This window comes from Dasypus novemcinctus, chromosome 18 (assembly GCF_030445035.2).
Source record: "Dasypus novemcinctus isolate mDasNov1 chromosome 18, mDasNov1.1.hap2, whole genome shotgun sequence".
NCBI classification, from domain to species: domain Eukaryota; kingdom Metazoa; phylum Chordata; class Mammalia; order Cingulata; family Dasypodidae; genus Dasypus; species Dasypus novemcinctus.
The window spans coordinates 9,964,805-9,979,782 of NC_080690.1; the positions used below are offsets into that span (position 1 = coordinate 9,964,805).

Consider the following 14,978-nt stretch of genomic DNA (forward strand, 5'->3'; position numbering starts at 1 on the left):
TGGCGGATGGGAATAACCCACTGTAAGTAAAAACAAAGCATCTTAAGGTGAAATTAAGCAAAAGTCATTTCTCTTTCTCTTTTTTTTTTTTTTAACAGAAAATATGATGCTGGCATGCTAATCGCGTGAGACAACTTGGCCCACAGACAGCCACAAAGCACAAAAACAAAACACAAACTCAGAGAAGAAACAAGAATGGTGTTGTCCTGGCGTCTACAAGAAGCGCTTTATTTTTTCCTCTAGATTTCTTTTCTAAAAAAAATAAAACAAAAAAACTGAAACATTTAACGAAACAACACGAACTTCAGGTGATAATATTCAAGCATGTTCTTTTATTAAGAGTAGGATGGGAGGAGGAAAAGGAAGTCTCAGCAGAGCGTGACAGCAGGGGAACTGAGACATTGCAAGCCTCGGAGAGCTGGTTGCTTCTTGAAACAATAAAGCAATTCATGGAACAACTTTTTATCCCCCCAACCCCCAAAATATCCCATATCAAGGACACGATGCTTCCTTTCCTGCCCGTCAAGGTATCTAGGGAATGATTTGCAAAATTTGTTTGTTGCAATCGCTAAGGAATTTTTTGTAAAGTTTTGGCAAGGGAGTCGATGACCGGTCCTTGTACAACCCACCAGCGCTGCGATTCCAGCCATTTCTACGTGTCACCACCATCTTGGCTGCCTGGAGGAGACTTGAAAGGTCTCTCCCCAGAAGTCGCCAAGCCCACTCAGACTTAGGATGAATGAAACAATTATCTCCTGGATCAATGCAGCCAGGAAGACTAAAGACTCGCTTTTTCTTCCCTAAAGAGGAGAAACTAGCTCCCGGCTGCCGCAGTGACAGTGGTGGTGGCCGTGGTGGAGGCTGGGTGGGACAGGGGACACCAGGATATTCTATTCTAAACAGTGCAAGGGGACCACTTGTGCTTCTTCAGTGACAGAAGGAACCTACATACCAGCCACACTTTCACTAACAGGCCACCACCAGGAACGTAATGGGCTGCGTGCTTCACCCAGCCCCAGGAAAGAGAGGCAGTCCCCTTCCCCTGGAATTCCCTGCTTCCCATTGGTACTTCCCATATTCACTCTGTTGTGACTGCTCTTATTTCCTTTACTCTTGCTGATCTGTGTCACAGGGACATGGAAACCCTCTGGATAATTTGATTGGAAGGGGTCCAGCGCTGGCAGTTTCGCACACACACGCACGGTGTGTGTGCGCGCGTGTGCGTGGGGGTCCTTGCAGGCGCTCCCACTTAGCTGGCCTGGCTGCCAAGTCGCTCTTGGATCAGCCTCTCGCTGAGCGCCCACAACGCCCGGGCCGTCGCCTCGTCCTGAGCTTCCGGCGAGGGCATGCAACGGCAGCAGTTGTTGAAATACATCCCTCCTAGGCCCTCCAGTTCCGGAGCAGTGGCACAGAACACGGTGGTGGCAGCTCCTTGTTGCTGGAAATCAAAGGAGAAAGACATTTTTTTTTTTTTTTTTTGGTAAGAAAGATACAAAAGAAAAGGGATGATGAGACAATGTCATTCTATGTGGGGAAAAATAAACACATCTCCTCCCAGTTCAGTGGCAAATGGATCTCGGCGTGGCAAAGGGTACTGAACTCAAAGCACATGACTGTAAGAGGTATGATGTGACCATCCTGGAAAGACAAATTCATAAACTCTGCTCGTAAAATTGGTATATTTTACACCATATAGGAATAGCTTCCAAAATCAGTACATATCTCAATAAATCACGTCAGATGCCCCTTCCATGCAGAGAGTAAAAGGTGGTATCTTTTCACACAAGCAAGGAGAAATTCATCCAACCCCTTGACTTCTTAATATGTAATGTATTTTGACCCCAAGCTTGTTTCTAGAACCTTCTGTGTGAATTAAACCAACCACCCTAATTATGGTCCATCAGGTAGGAAACCCAACGGGGCCAGGACCAGATCTTTTCTTTACTCTGCCCATGGTGCTGCTAGGGGAAGGGTTTGCACAGCTGGGTTCAAGTGTTAAAAATGCATGCACATACCCCCAGGCACATATACACGACACGTTTAGTAATTCATCCAGATCCTGTGAAAGCCCTTTTTTAAATGTCATATTTTTTCTGGATTTACACTGGAACAGCGGCTAGGTGGGTCACATTTCCTTCCACCCCACTTCGAAATACACCTTACAAAGAGTGCAATCGATCACTTTAGATTCACCTTTTGAGTAACAGTTGGGGCTGTGGCTGGGGATGTGTGCGATGATGGGGTACCATATCATCCAGACTGACAGAACACTGTCAGGGATGCTTTACAGAGGGCAAGAAATCACTTTGCTTTGCAAGCCATAATTAAAAATAATAGGCTGGTGTTCATAGGGAGACACTGCAGGCCTGGCTCTAATTTAAAACCAATACAGTTTATCTGGCATCTTATGATTACTGATGTGCATCACCACCCTTGCTGCATTGACTAATTACCAGCCGATAGGGAGGGGGCTGCAAAAGGTAACTGAGGTATAAGGTTGCCATTAAGAAAACACTAAGGACATTTGATGGGGTGGGGGGGGGAAGGTAAGTTTTCTGTCCTCATCCAAAGCTTACACTCTTTCTGCCCTGGAGGCCTTAAATCCTGGCCAAGCAAAATGCTTCTTGGGGAATCATGCCCTGAACTGGCATGGTTTACACTCTCTATGATTGTATTTTGGAACCACCAAGAGTCAAGGTTACCCTGAGAACCAAGATCCCAAGATGTTAATAATTTTGAGAAAGCACTATAAAGCAGACTTGGGGATTTTGGCTTTAGTGTTGGGGTCACGTCTGAATTGGTCTGAAAAACAAGTAGTCAAATGCAGCCCAGCACACAACCTGGGGAACAGAGGGGAGCAGGAGTGGAGCAAGCTCTGGGCTCTGATACTAGCTGGCTGCAGGACTGGATTGGACAAGTCCCATTAGTCCAGAACTTGAACCTAGTAATTGGTTTGTTAACCCCCCTAACCCTCACTAAGCCCCCTCCCCAAATAGCCAGTTATTTTTCTTGGATTCAGCTGTTTCTTTTCAAATTGAATTGTGAGGAGCAAGTCAATGGAAAAAAGCTCATGTCATCCAAATTTCCTTTTGTTCCATTATTATTCCCAGTAACACTTATGGTAGCCCCTGGCACACTTATCTAAGGAATTTCAAGAGCTTTATCTGACTCCTCTGCATCCCATATGAGGAAAAAGGAAGAAAAAGTGCCTCTAAAGACAAACTGATGCTTGTCCAGTTAACTCAAGCTAAATATCATCTTGGCCTCAAGTCTCAGCACCGGTCAGGTAGAGATGGTGTTTTGCTTACATTTCTGGATATATGTCTTAGGTTTCCACTTAACTCTGCAGCTGCCAAACTCACCAAAGAGTGGCCAAGTGACTCATCCGTATCTCCCAAGTGGCTAGAGAATCCAGTCAGCTCATCCCGAAGTCCAGCCCCCTTCCGCTAAGTGGTTATAATATCCGCGTTCATATATTACAACACACTGGTCTTTCACAGTTCCCCCAATCCTGAGAAAGGACCAAAGTTGGACACTTGGGAAAGCAAAGAGCAGAATTCTTCCAAACCCAATGTAATGTTTTGCCACTATGGCCTTCTAAAATGATATGATGCTGTGTGCTTGCATTATTGCAATGGTACTTTTGCAAAGAAATCCTGCACTCACATTGATTCCAGAATTAAGCTGATGAGGGAGCTGGGGCATGCATTCTCCCTCCATGGAATCTGAAAGTAAATTGCCATTGGCCTTGTTTCAAGTGAATCTATGTTTAGCTACCATGCTGAAAACCATAAACTTTTTAAAAGCCCAGTCTTTCATCAAGAGCTGGACTTGAGTTCTTTGTCACGAGGCTTAGAGCTAATATACCACCTTAAATCCATCGCAAGTAAGTTTGGCTTTGCAGACCAACACAGCAAAGTAGGGTTACCTGAAAGCAAAAAAACCAATTGTGCCCATTTGGCAAAGTCCCCCTCTCTGATTCATACTTCTCGGGGCATTCTCTCTTCAGTTGTACCAATGGCAACCTCTGAGTGACATCTTTATATGATCAGAAGTGATGACAGTTTAATAACCAGTTCTAATTTTTGGCTCATCAGCTTTTCAGTCTGCATATCATCAGAATGAGACTCAGTTACTTTAGGGAAATTTCATTAGTAAACAAGCCAGTATTGCTGATACAAGATAAAACATTTTTAAACTGATAAAAAAAAATAAAAAGGGGGCACTTTAATCACTGGCAAATGACTTTCACGGCACTATGTCAGAAAAGACAAAGGAGTCATATCGAGGAAATGATGTCAAGAGCTCCATCATAAAATATCTGAACCAATGTCTTGTTGGCTGTCCCCTCTGCTTTCTGATCAACTGTGATAAAATAATAACAATGAGACGACATGTAAACACTGGCTGGAGCTGTGGGTTCCCACAATGATTTTTTAAGAACAAGTTATCAGAAGCCTGTGGGTTGTATATAATTGCTAATCATGAGAACGGGGCTGAGGTGTCCTCAGTGCACAGCGATAGTAGTGAGTTAGGGCACTGACGACACAGGACTGAGAATCTCTGGGAAGCCCAGTCGAATCTTTAATCATGCCTGAATGCCATTTCCCATCTAGTCAAACATTTGCAAGCTGCCAGAGTAGAACTGTGCCATCCATCTTCAGAGTGTATGTAAAATTACCCAGGATTCTTGTTTGGGATTAAGTTAAGAGTAGCTTGGTAATAAGGGTTCATCATTCTCTTTCAGAAATCATTTGTCAGATTTGTAGCACCATCTCCAACACCAGAAGGTGGGATTTAGGGAGCAGTTGCTGTTTATTTATAGTTGAGGCTCTGATATCTAAATTATCATGCTTCCTAAACCCGTTGCTGAGATGAAAATGTTAAGTAGCTGCTTTTCATCAACATTTATTTGATAACTGCTAGCCAACAATGTCTACCTGTCAGAGCTGAATACAAATGACTGTTGACTCTTGTAAACGAAAAGGTAGAGAAGTTTCTGATAAACAATATATGGTAACAAATAACAACAACAACAAACCTCATCCATACTGGTATTTGTAATACATTGGTCAGTATTCTAAGATAATATGTTTTAATAAGGGCACATGCTACACAATTAAGTTTTCAGGTTTCCCTATTTTAAAATGCATGCTCATTTAAAGGGAAGAATAGATTCCTGTCTTAAAAGTAGATCCAATATAAGATATATAAAACAATAGACACAATATCACGGCATATCTCTCTATTCAGGATTTGCAAGAGAACAACAGACGTTCTAGGATTGCTTCAGTATAGACATGCAGACATCAGGACATTGGAGAGCAAATGCTGAATGAAGCAGCGTATCCAAAACGTGGAGTTGTGAAAAAGAACATACCGTGGACTTTAGGCAAGCCTGGAACCCCACGGACAGGGAAGGCAAGTTGCCCTTTGGAAGTGGGCAGTGAGTGATGAGCTGAATTCCACAGCCAGGGAGCAGTTTGGCGAAAAGAAAAGGCATGCTTCAAACCCTCGGAGCTTTCGTAGTTACTCATCTGGGGGCTGTTAGGCAAACAAACACTCTCCAAATGCAAAATCAGCCACCTAATACGGTGGCCCTGTGAACATGCCACACCGAGCAGAATAATTGATCACAAAGCTGTGGGGGGATGACGTGGTACGAACATGCCCCCCACTGTGGAGTAAACGGCTGCTCCCACGCCCCCTCTGTCTTTCCTTGCCTCCCAGTAGCACCCCCGCAGGAGAGTTCATAGCCACTCTTCCGGAAAGATGCTACGCGGCGTCTTAGAGTTATCTCCAGATACCTTGGCAGTTGGTATAAATCCGCTCTTCAGAAACAATTACAGTTTAGATCTCTGGTTTGAGAAACAAGCAAAAAGAAGCTGCTCCAAAAGGTTATGTGCTCCCTCCTGACCATCTAGAAACAATCTTTTAAACCCATAAAATTGCCATGTATTCTATTAGTCATAAAATAATGCAGATTGTACATGAATGAGACTCCCAGGCCTCCCCAATTAGCAGTACCAAGACCAACGAATCACTCTCGCCCTCCGCTGATACTGTATTGAATTGACTTGGTTGTCATGGAATATATGCTCATCAAGAAACACTGACTGTGAGCCAGGTCCAATTTTTATTCCCACTGACAGAGACCACTTAGGAGCAGAAGCGTGGAAGTGACTCTTCCAAGGACACACTTATAATCACATAGATTGATTGGGTCCCTCCCAAATACGTGGCACAAATATTTGCATGCTACCTATTCCCAGTTATACATCTCCCATTTATGCTCATTTCTTGAGTCTTCTTTGTCTTCTTTTCATCCAGGCCATGTGGGGCCACAGGGTGATGATGCCCTGACGTGGCCTAAAATAAAATGGGCGGGATGTCATGTGTCCAACTGAGAAATTTTGAGGGTTTTTTTTTCCATTGTCGATGAGTTAAATGGAAATTATATTCCCCTGGATTAACAAAAATGAAGACCCAGAGCTGCCTCCTATGTTCCATTGACAAATGACCCTTGATAAAAAGGTCCCCTGATTCAAAATGCCACCTCTAAGAGCCAGATTTGCCCAGCTAAGGAACTTACTCTTTGATTTTAGACTTTCTTCGAAGCATGAATTGAACCACATCAAAACCAGTGAAACCTAAGCAATCTCCATTTTATAAATTCACATATATGTAAAATGAGTGTGGCCTTTGGTAGGCTACCTGACATGCTCCATCAGGTTTGCTTATTTTCCCTGGTCCATTCTCCCACCCCCACGCCCAATTAATTCCTAACGTTATTTGACTACAAAGACCTTGAATGAAACGTGCTTAGATAACTTGCAAATATTTCTTGGTAGGTATCAAAATATAACTTTCTTCCTAGCCTTGGAAGTTTTTGCTAACTCAGTCTATTTTTAGCCATTTATTACAGAAGGGGAATGCACTCAATTTCCCCAAATAGGAAAAAATGAAAAAGTTCAAGAAAGCAGATATTTGTTTGTAACTGTGGAGGCTTTAAGATTGCATATTCCCCAGAAGCATTCAGATCACATTCGACTTCTTAACCCTATAGACAAGAATGCCCCCACTCTAACACAACAGACTTGGTCAATATGTTAGGATAGTCACCTCTTGCCACCATCCAAAAAAAAAAAAAAAAAGTTTATTTGTTAAAAACAGGTTTGCCAGCATGGAAGAGCTCAGAAGGAACTTTCCAACTGAGACTGTCAGCCATGGCAGGGGTCAGTGGGGACAGAGTCAGTGAGGGGGTCTTGAAGGCAATTGCTCTGGGGAGATCTGGGAGATGGGGATAAGCCCACTCACCACCTTTAGTAAAACTGGTCCAAGCTTAGGCTACAACCCAAAATTGCAAAGAAAGCCTTGAGTAACACGTTTGAGGGAGAAAGGAAGCCATGCAGCTTTCAAGTAGTGGGCAGATGCTCCCAGGTCTCCCTCCTGAAAGAATCTGCAAAGTGCTGTGGGGCCTCTCTTGTTTGCAGTTCAGGCATCCCAAACATCATGACCCCCAAAGCTGAGTTAGGCTAAAAGGCAGCATCTTCAAAGGCCAAGCAGTTCACCTTGACAGAAGAAATGAAGTTCTAGCAAGATCACTAAGGATCCAAGAGGTTGACTTGAAAAGCAGGGCAAAACAAGTTGGAAAAGTCAGGAGAAGTGCCGAAGTTACTCTTTGGTCCTGAGGAATATTTGCAGGGTTGGGATGGAAAGCTGGGAAGCAGTCTTTAAAGACAAAAGCATGTCTTTGTCGGCTCTAGCCTTCAGTTTTGGGAAGGAACAGGCAGTCAATTTCCACCAATCCAAAGGGCGCCAAAGCCAGGTTTGTTCTGGGAATGCTGGGCATGGGAGGATTTTAACTTAGGCTATTGGCACGATTTGAGGGCACAATGACCTTGGCAGGATTTCTGGGCCTATGTTTTCAAGTCAATGAACTGCTCTGAATTTTTCCTTGAAATAAATAAGGCCCTTTTCATGCCTTCTTTGGGTTCCAGAATCTTTGCCACAAATGTCCCACAGATTCTGCAGCAGATTTATGGTTTCAAAAGAGTGGAGAAGTAATAGAATAATTTTATCTTTCTGAGACTTGTTATCAGTGAGACCCTAGAAATGCTCTGGAATTGGGGATGGGCATGTAGCACCAATGAGGGAAGGAAAAAGGAATGGCTTGAGTCCATTCCAGGTGAGTGATAAATATTAGGCAGCCTTGCTCCACCCTTCACTCATGCCTGCTAATGATGTTCTAGAACTGGTTGGACCTAAGAGGTGTTCTTATTAGAAAGAGGAGAAGGTATTTTGATTATGTCTTATGTCCATGGAAGAATTCCCTGGGTATTCCCTGCCAATACTGCCTGGAATAACTACACTGCGGAAAGTGCTGTTTCTTTCAAATGAGGAGTTCTCTTGCTGGCATGGACAACTACAGTGGGGTATCCATTCTTCCATGGATTGGTTTGAAACCGCCAAGCAGAAGATCTATTGAAATTTGCCACCTAAATGAGCATCATAACGGAGAGCATCATCTTTCCAGATGGGACAAATCCAATGACCCATCATGGAAATTTTCCAACCAGGGCCACCTCGGTAAGAGTAAGGAAGGACTGCTGAGTGTTTATAAAAGATAAAAGAAGATAATTAGCTTGTGTTAATTTGAAACATTTTACATTTTTACTCTACTTCTTTAGCTTCCATTAGGGCTAGCTCTTTATACTATATATAAATGTATGCCTCTGTATTCACCATGTATATTTAAACAAACCTTTGAAATTACTGCCAGGCAGAATGGATGGGTTCAGTTCTAATATAATGGTGCAAAGTAGATCTTCATGGTCCAGGTGAAACAAACAGCTTCCCCCTTATTTTTCTGTGCTAAATGGCTCCACCTAGGCTGCCTGCCACATTAGCTCTTGTAGGAAGCCAAGAGTTGACTGTTTTGTGAGTAGACAGGATTTTAAGGCAAACCTCAAACAAGCTGGGTAGATTTTAAGGTTGGCAGTTCTACAACTGTATTTCTACAATGTAGTACTGAAAAGGTGTTGGGTTAAAAACACAGGGTCTTCTGATGGGGCCACATCAATGTAAGACATTAATTCTTAACTCTGCCTTCCAGAAACAATTTAAGAGAATGGACTTTGCAATAATTCAGATCTCACAAGCAGGCCCCTGATGTCCAGCCCCACCATTCCAAGTCAGGCCTATCTGCCTTCGGTATGTGCATTTTCATGGCAAGCTCACTCAAACAGATCATTTCTCAGGCTCAAAGACACTGGCCTTGTTAATATTTCATTTAGAACATACTGTGGAGAGCATCTCATTTATATTACTTCCATAATTAATGGTGATAGCTTAGGCACTCCCTTTCCACGAAGAGACCTCTTCACAGTGGTCGATGGGTAATAAGAAACAATAGCTATTTCATTCACCAGCAGCTTGCTGCTAGTTAGATAGTAGGAAATGATCGTGTGTGCTGTTGCTTTAATTGCCAGGGTAAATAATTCTGCCTCGGTGTTAGTGAACATTTTAAAGCACTTGATGCAAATAGACTTAGAAAGAAAACAAACAAAAAATTTTACCTTGATTATGCAACACCTTAGCATAGAAAGTTACAAAGGTATGTCTTTTTTAAAAATTGCATTCTCTCATGCAAATAGTACCTAAATATGCATGTGCTGACTACTCATCTACTATATTTTAGGAAATACAATTATACCGCCTTTCTCTTCTCTTATGTAGACTGTAAATAACTGTAGATCTTTCTCTTGTTTCCCTATGTAAATATATGTAAATATGAACAAGCTATGCATGTTGATATTCTAGGCAATTTCAGGTACTTTTATAATCTGAAGGCATGTACTTGAACTGGTTTGTTAAAAGAAAAAAAAAAAACACACCTCTCTCAAACTCTTTAAAGCTGAATAGAAATTAAAGATTTCTTCCTAGCCTGTTGTGGTCTCTTTTGTTTGCCTCCTCCTCCCGGAACAGCATTTCCTGCTCCAGCTCTCTCGCCTTCTCCCAATAAATAAACCCTGAGCATGGACTGGGCCCAAGAACAATGGTTGAACTATTTGGTTTGGGTCTTTATGCAGTTTTCTTAAGTTTTCTAAAGAACTTCTAGAATTATGCCATAGGTTTCTTTGGATTTGTCCAGCAAAAGCATCTGGAGGGAAAACAACTATCTGTTGTTACCCAACCATCTACCAAACAGTAATAGGTGCTCACATCCCGAAAGCCTATGAAAGGGCTGGGCCATCCCCCTTTCGGAGACGCCGAAACCAAGTCGCAGAGAGATTAGGTATTTGCCTGAAGTGACAAAACTGTTAGATGCCACTAAAACCCCAATTATTTCCTCTACACTTGGGGTCTGCAAACTTTCTCTGCCAAGGGCCAGAGGGTAAATACTTCAGGCTCTGTGGGCCACACGGTCTCTGTTCTGAGTTGTAAAAGCTGTCACAGACAACGCCAATGCCAACGTGCGTGGCTGGCTTCCAGCAAAACTGTATTTACAAAACAGGCCGTGGGTGCAATGTGGCCCACAGGCCACGGTTTGCTGATCTCTGCTCTACTCTGGTGTCTCTGTCAAAACTCGGCTGCTCTTCGACAGACAGCTAACGTTTCTCTCTTGAGCGTGTTCGTGTGTTTGATGGACTGGGGAAATAATTTGATAAATTGAAAATTCCCCATCCCTTCCCTTCGAGTACAAACACTATTTGTGAAAGTCATGACACAGAAAGAAGGTGAGCAAAAATGAAATCACCTGGGCTTATAAATCAAGCAGTTTTCCCTCAGACAAATTTCGTTGTCAGGTTTCAATTTAGTTATCTTTTGTTTTCCTAAATGGGCATGGAGGAAAAAGTTAAGAAAGGCGGAGGTAAAAAAGAATAAAATAAAATACATGGAGCAGCACTCACTCTTCAGCGAGGTAAAGGAAGCTATTACTTCAGGTATCTATGGAAACCGAGCCGGGCGCCAACTTTTTAATGGCTGGAAAACAGCATTTGCGTTTGAAGATGTTTTTCCCAAGTATGATGCTTTCGTGTAAATACATTAATTGACAGTTTCCTTCAAGGCTTTTTTATTGAAGTCTTCCAGACTTAATTTGATGGCCCACGGAACTCTCTGGAGCCCTTGAAGAATGTGGCAGAGTTAAATCTTTAGAAAAGTGAGGCGGCTCAGGCATCATGTATAAATTTAACTCGACTCTCCTGCAAAGGGAGTGAAGAACCAGCTCTCACTCCCTGTAGTTTTCCATTTTAAAAAGCTGTCTCTATTCACCTTGGGAAGGAGAGACCCTTTCTAACCTCTATTGAAGAAAGATCAATATCAGACCGTCCGTCCCGGAGGGAGGTGTAGAGCAGGAGCTGGAGCAGGAGAAACTCAGGTGTTGGTGCAGGTTAGCTGGCAGCATGGAATGGTGGCCAGAAGCACCGGAGCGGAAGCCAGAAACGCCTGCACTTGAACTGTGGCCTTGCCACCCAGCAGCTCTGGATCAGCCCCTGAGCCTGTCTCCTCATCTAGAAAACGGGCATTAACACATCCCTTCAGGCAGTCCTTAGAAGGATAATGGGTAACCTTTGGACAGAAATACCAGCTCAAAGGGACCTACAATTCTGGCCAGTGAAAGTTTCAAGAAGGAAGCACACGTATCAAAGTATCTTATCTTTCTTTCATTCTAGGGACTTACAGCGGAGAGGGGAAATTTCTGCCTTTTGGGCTAGCAATCCCAGCAGCAGTCACCCCTTCTCCAACCCACCCAACATCCCTGAATGCTCTGCTGGCCGCAGATGCCGCGGTTCCCCTGGTCCCTGGCCCATGCTGAAGTCCACAACCCTGGGCTCTGACGTCTGAATAACTGCCGTGATTATGTGTCAAGGGCTATATGACCCAGACACCACCCCAGGCCCTCCACAAATAACAGCTCTTCTAACTCCCCAAGTATCCCTGTGGGCCCATAGCTGGGGAGAGGGAGGCACGGGTGGAGACAGGTGAGCAAGCAAGGGCAGTGAAATGTAAAAGGGAGAATCTGGGTGGTGGGCAAATGGGTGGTCATTTCCTTCAAGGTTTCTGTTTGAAAACTTGTGGAATAAAATGTCAGTGGAGAAGGAAGCGGCTGTGGCTCAACCAGTTGAGCTCCCGTCTACCTTAGGGGAGGCCCTGGGCTCGTGTCCTGGGGTCTCCTTGTGAAGGCAGTCTCGCCCACACGCTGCGGAGCGCTGCCTGGCCTGCAGACACTGCAGAGAGCAACAACAACAAAAAAAGGCGATGAAACAAAAAAAAAGAAAAGAAAAGAGACAGGCGAGAACACAGAAGAGCCGGCAGTGAATGGACACAGAGAGCGGATGGCATGCAAAAAGCCTCAAGGGGCAGGGGTAGGGGGATAGATTAAAAAAAAAAATGTCCGCGGAGATATACAAATATCTAAATGTCTCTATACAGTTGTATCAGTTTCCCGGAGCTGCCATAACAAAGTACCACAAAATGGGGGCCTTAATATTTCTGGTCTCACTGTCGGGGCGGCCGGATGCCCCCGCGCCCTCCTTCCTTGCCCCTGGCTGGCTCGTGGGGTGGTCGGCAGTCCTCTGGGTTCCTCAGCAGCAGGACTCCACAGCTGGGCCTCTGCGTGCCTGGCCATCTTCCCTGGGAGCCCCTGAGGACACCAGCCATATTGGATAAAGGCCCCACTCAGTTGAAGTAATTACCTCTGCAGTGACCCTGCTTCCAAACAAGGCAGAGAGGCTGAGGATGTCGACCTAGCTATTCGAAGAATACTATCTATTCAACCCCCAAGACCATCCCTCCAGGCCACTGGTCTCATGTAGATGAGAAAACCAAGGCCCAGAGAGGGACTGTGGGGCCTAGGGTCACCTGAGAGGTAACTGGTGGAAGCCTTTCTGAATCCACGCCTGCTGGGCTCCTGGGTGCCTCCCATCCTGGGCCCATGTGTGCGCCTGTTATACCTCTTAGGGTCACGCAGTCCCACCCCTTTTGTTGTGCCAGTTGACTTTTTACCTCAAAACATGAGAACAGGGTTTCCATAGTATTCCCAGCAGGCAGCAAGTGCTTGGGGTTCAGAACTCAGAGCCCAGAAACCAATTAGCTGGAGAGCGAAAGCGAGGCATGTGCATTTGCATACGTTCATTGAGCGGCTAGGTGATTGGGTGTTTGATTCTAACGGGGTGCCTGAAGACGGAGTGTTATTCTTATGTCCCACGGAGTGAGGAAATGCTCCAAGAGTTGATGTCCACCAGCAGTTGAGCGTTTGTAATTTGGCCCCAAACCGTAGACTACACTGGAGACGAGCACAGTGGTCCATGGGGGAGAGAAATAATCAGCGACCCTGAGGCAGACACAGAATAGACGCTGTCATCAAAGTCAAGGGGGACATGAAATGATTGGAAGGGAAACCCTCTGGCCTGGCCTTCTGTTCACACCCTCCCTCCTGGTACAGCAAATTCCAGATTTCAGAAGGTACAAGGCAATCTCCCACCAACCCAGGCAGGTTTAACTGGTTTTTCTAGGTCAGAAATTTTCCTCCTGGCTGGCCCACACCTCCACCTTTGCCTCCAAGCCATAGGAGGGATGAAGTCTGCCTTTGCACCTCTAGGTGTTCCCACTAGAACTCTCTGTACCTGTGCCAGCCACCTCGCCTCAAGCCAGAGATCCAGCCCTGTTAGAGATTTACCAGCGTGCTCACTTTCCAGGCCTTCCCTCATTTCTGGGTCTCCCTTCTGCATGTCTTTCTCCCAGGTAGTTTGAAGCTTACACGTTGCCTTGGGGAGGGCTAATCTAATCCCAGCACTAATAACTGATAATAATAAACACAAGAACAGTGATGGCGAAGGTGGCTGGGGGCCGAGGGGCTAGTGTTCCGATTCTTCCAATAACCTTAGAGGTAGGTACCATGATCTGCGCATCACAAAGAGACAGGTGGAGACTACAGAAGGGAAGGGAGTACTGGAGTTAAGCTCCAAGCTGAGGTGTGTCTCACCCCGAAGCCCAGTTCTTGTTCATGGCCAGTGTCCCTCCGAATCTGCACCCCACACAGTCTCCAGCATCACGGAATCGCGTACACACTTCAAACACTAGCCCACGGGATCACCGAAGGGGATACCAATTCTCCCTGGGGGAGATCTGACGCTCTGCTCTCCAAGCCCCTCTCCACGTAGCTTCCCAGTGACATCCCTGGCCTCGGGACCTTCCTCCTTCTTTCTGAGCTCCATTTCCAGGGCCTTAGCTCCCTGGCTTCCCATGGTGTTCCCAGGTACACAACTTTGGAGAATACCCCAGAAAGGTATTCTCCCCTACAGGGTCCCTCTCCTGCAAATTGCTTCTCATGCCAGGGAGGTCTTGGGGGCTAGCATTGCTCAGGGTTTTGTGGCCCAGCATTTGTGGGCTGCCTGGCAGCACCCATGGGGAGAGCTAGAGCTCTCCCGCCCTCCCAGTCCAGAGAAGTGCTGAGCTCATGACCACAGGGTACACCCAGGATACACTGACGTTACACGGAGGAACGTCTCGCTCTGCTTTTTCCTCCCCCTGCCTGTCACACCTGATAGGTGTCATCCCCTCATGATCATTCTTAGCTACCAAGCAAGGTGTCAGCTGGCCCTTAAATTGCCAAGGTGGCAGGCAATCCATCCTCTACTGGCTGTGCCCTTTGGATTCCCAATCAAGTGGCTTTACAAGGCATCACCATTAATCTAGAAACCCTACGTAAGAGCTGGGCTCCTTTCCGTGGCACTTCCTAGGTGCCAAGCCCTTGCATTCTTGCCAAATTCTTGCAAAAACTTTGTGGAGGCATTATTAGATCCATTTCATCGATGAGGAAACTGAGGCCCAAGGAAATAAAATGATGAAAATAATTCTCACTGAGTTCTTATTATGTGCCATCCACCTGGCTCATACTGAGGGATTCATGTACCTTGAATGCTTCCTCTGGGAGTTCACTCTGTGCCATGTCTGTGTTGAGTCACTTGGCA

At 45.1% G+C, this 14,978-nt stretch overlaps 1 protein-coding gene across 1 annotated transcript in view; it reads right to left on the minus strand.

Annotated features, from left to right (window-relative positions):
• Window positions 1-312: 312 nt before the first annotated feature.
• The window catches only part of WWOX (WW domain containing oxidoreductase), a 995,490-nt gene continuing 980,824 nt past the window's right edge, over window positions 313-14,978 (minus strand). The window contains exon 9 of the mRNA XM_058279670.2: window positions 313-1,438. Coding sequence (XP_058135653.2) covers window positions 1,250-1,438 — 189 coding nt within the window. The 3' untranslated portion in view covers window positions 313-1,249. The remainder of the gene's footprint in view (window positions 1,439-14,978) is intronic.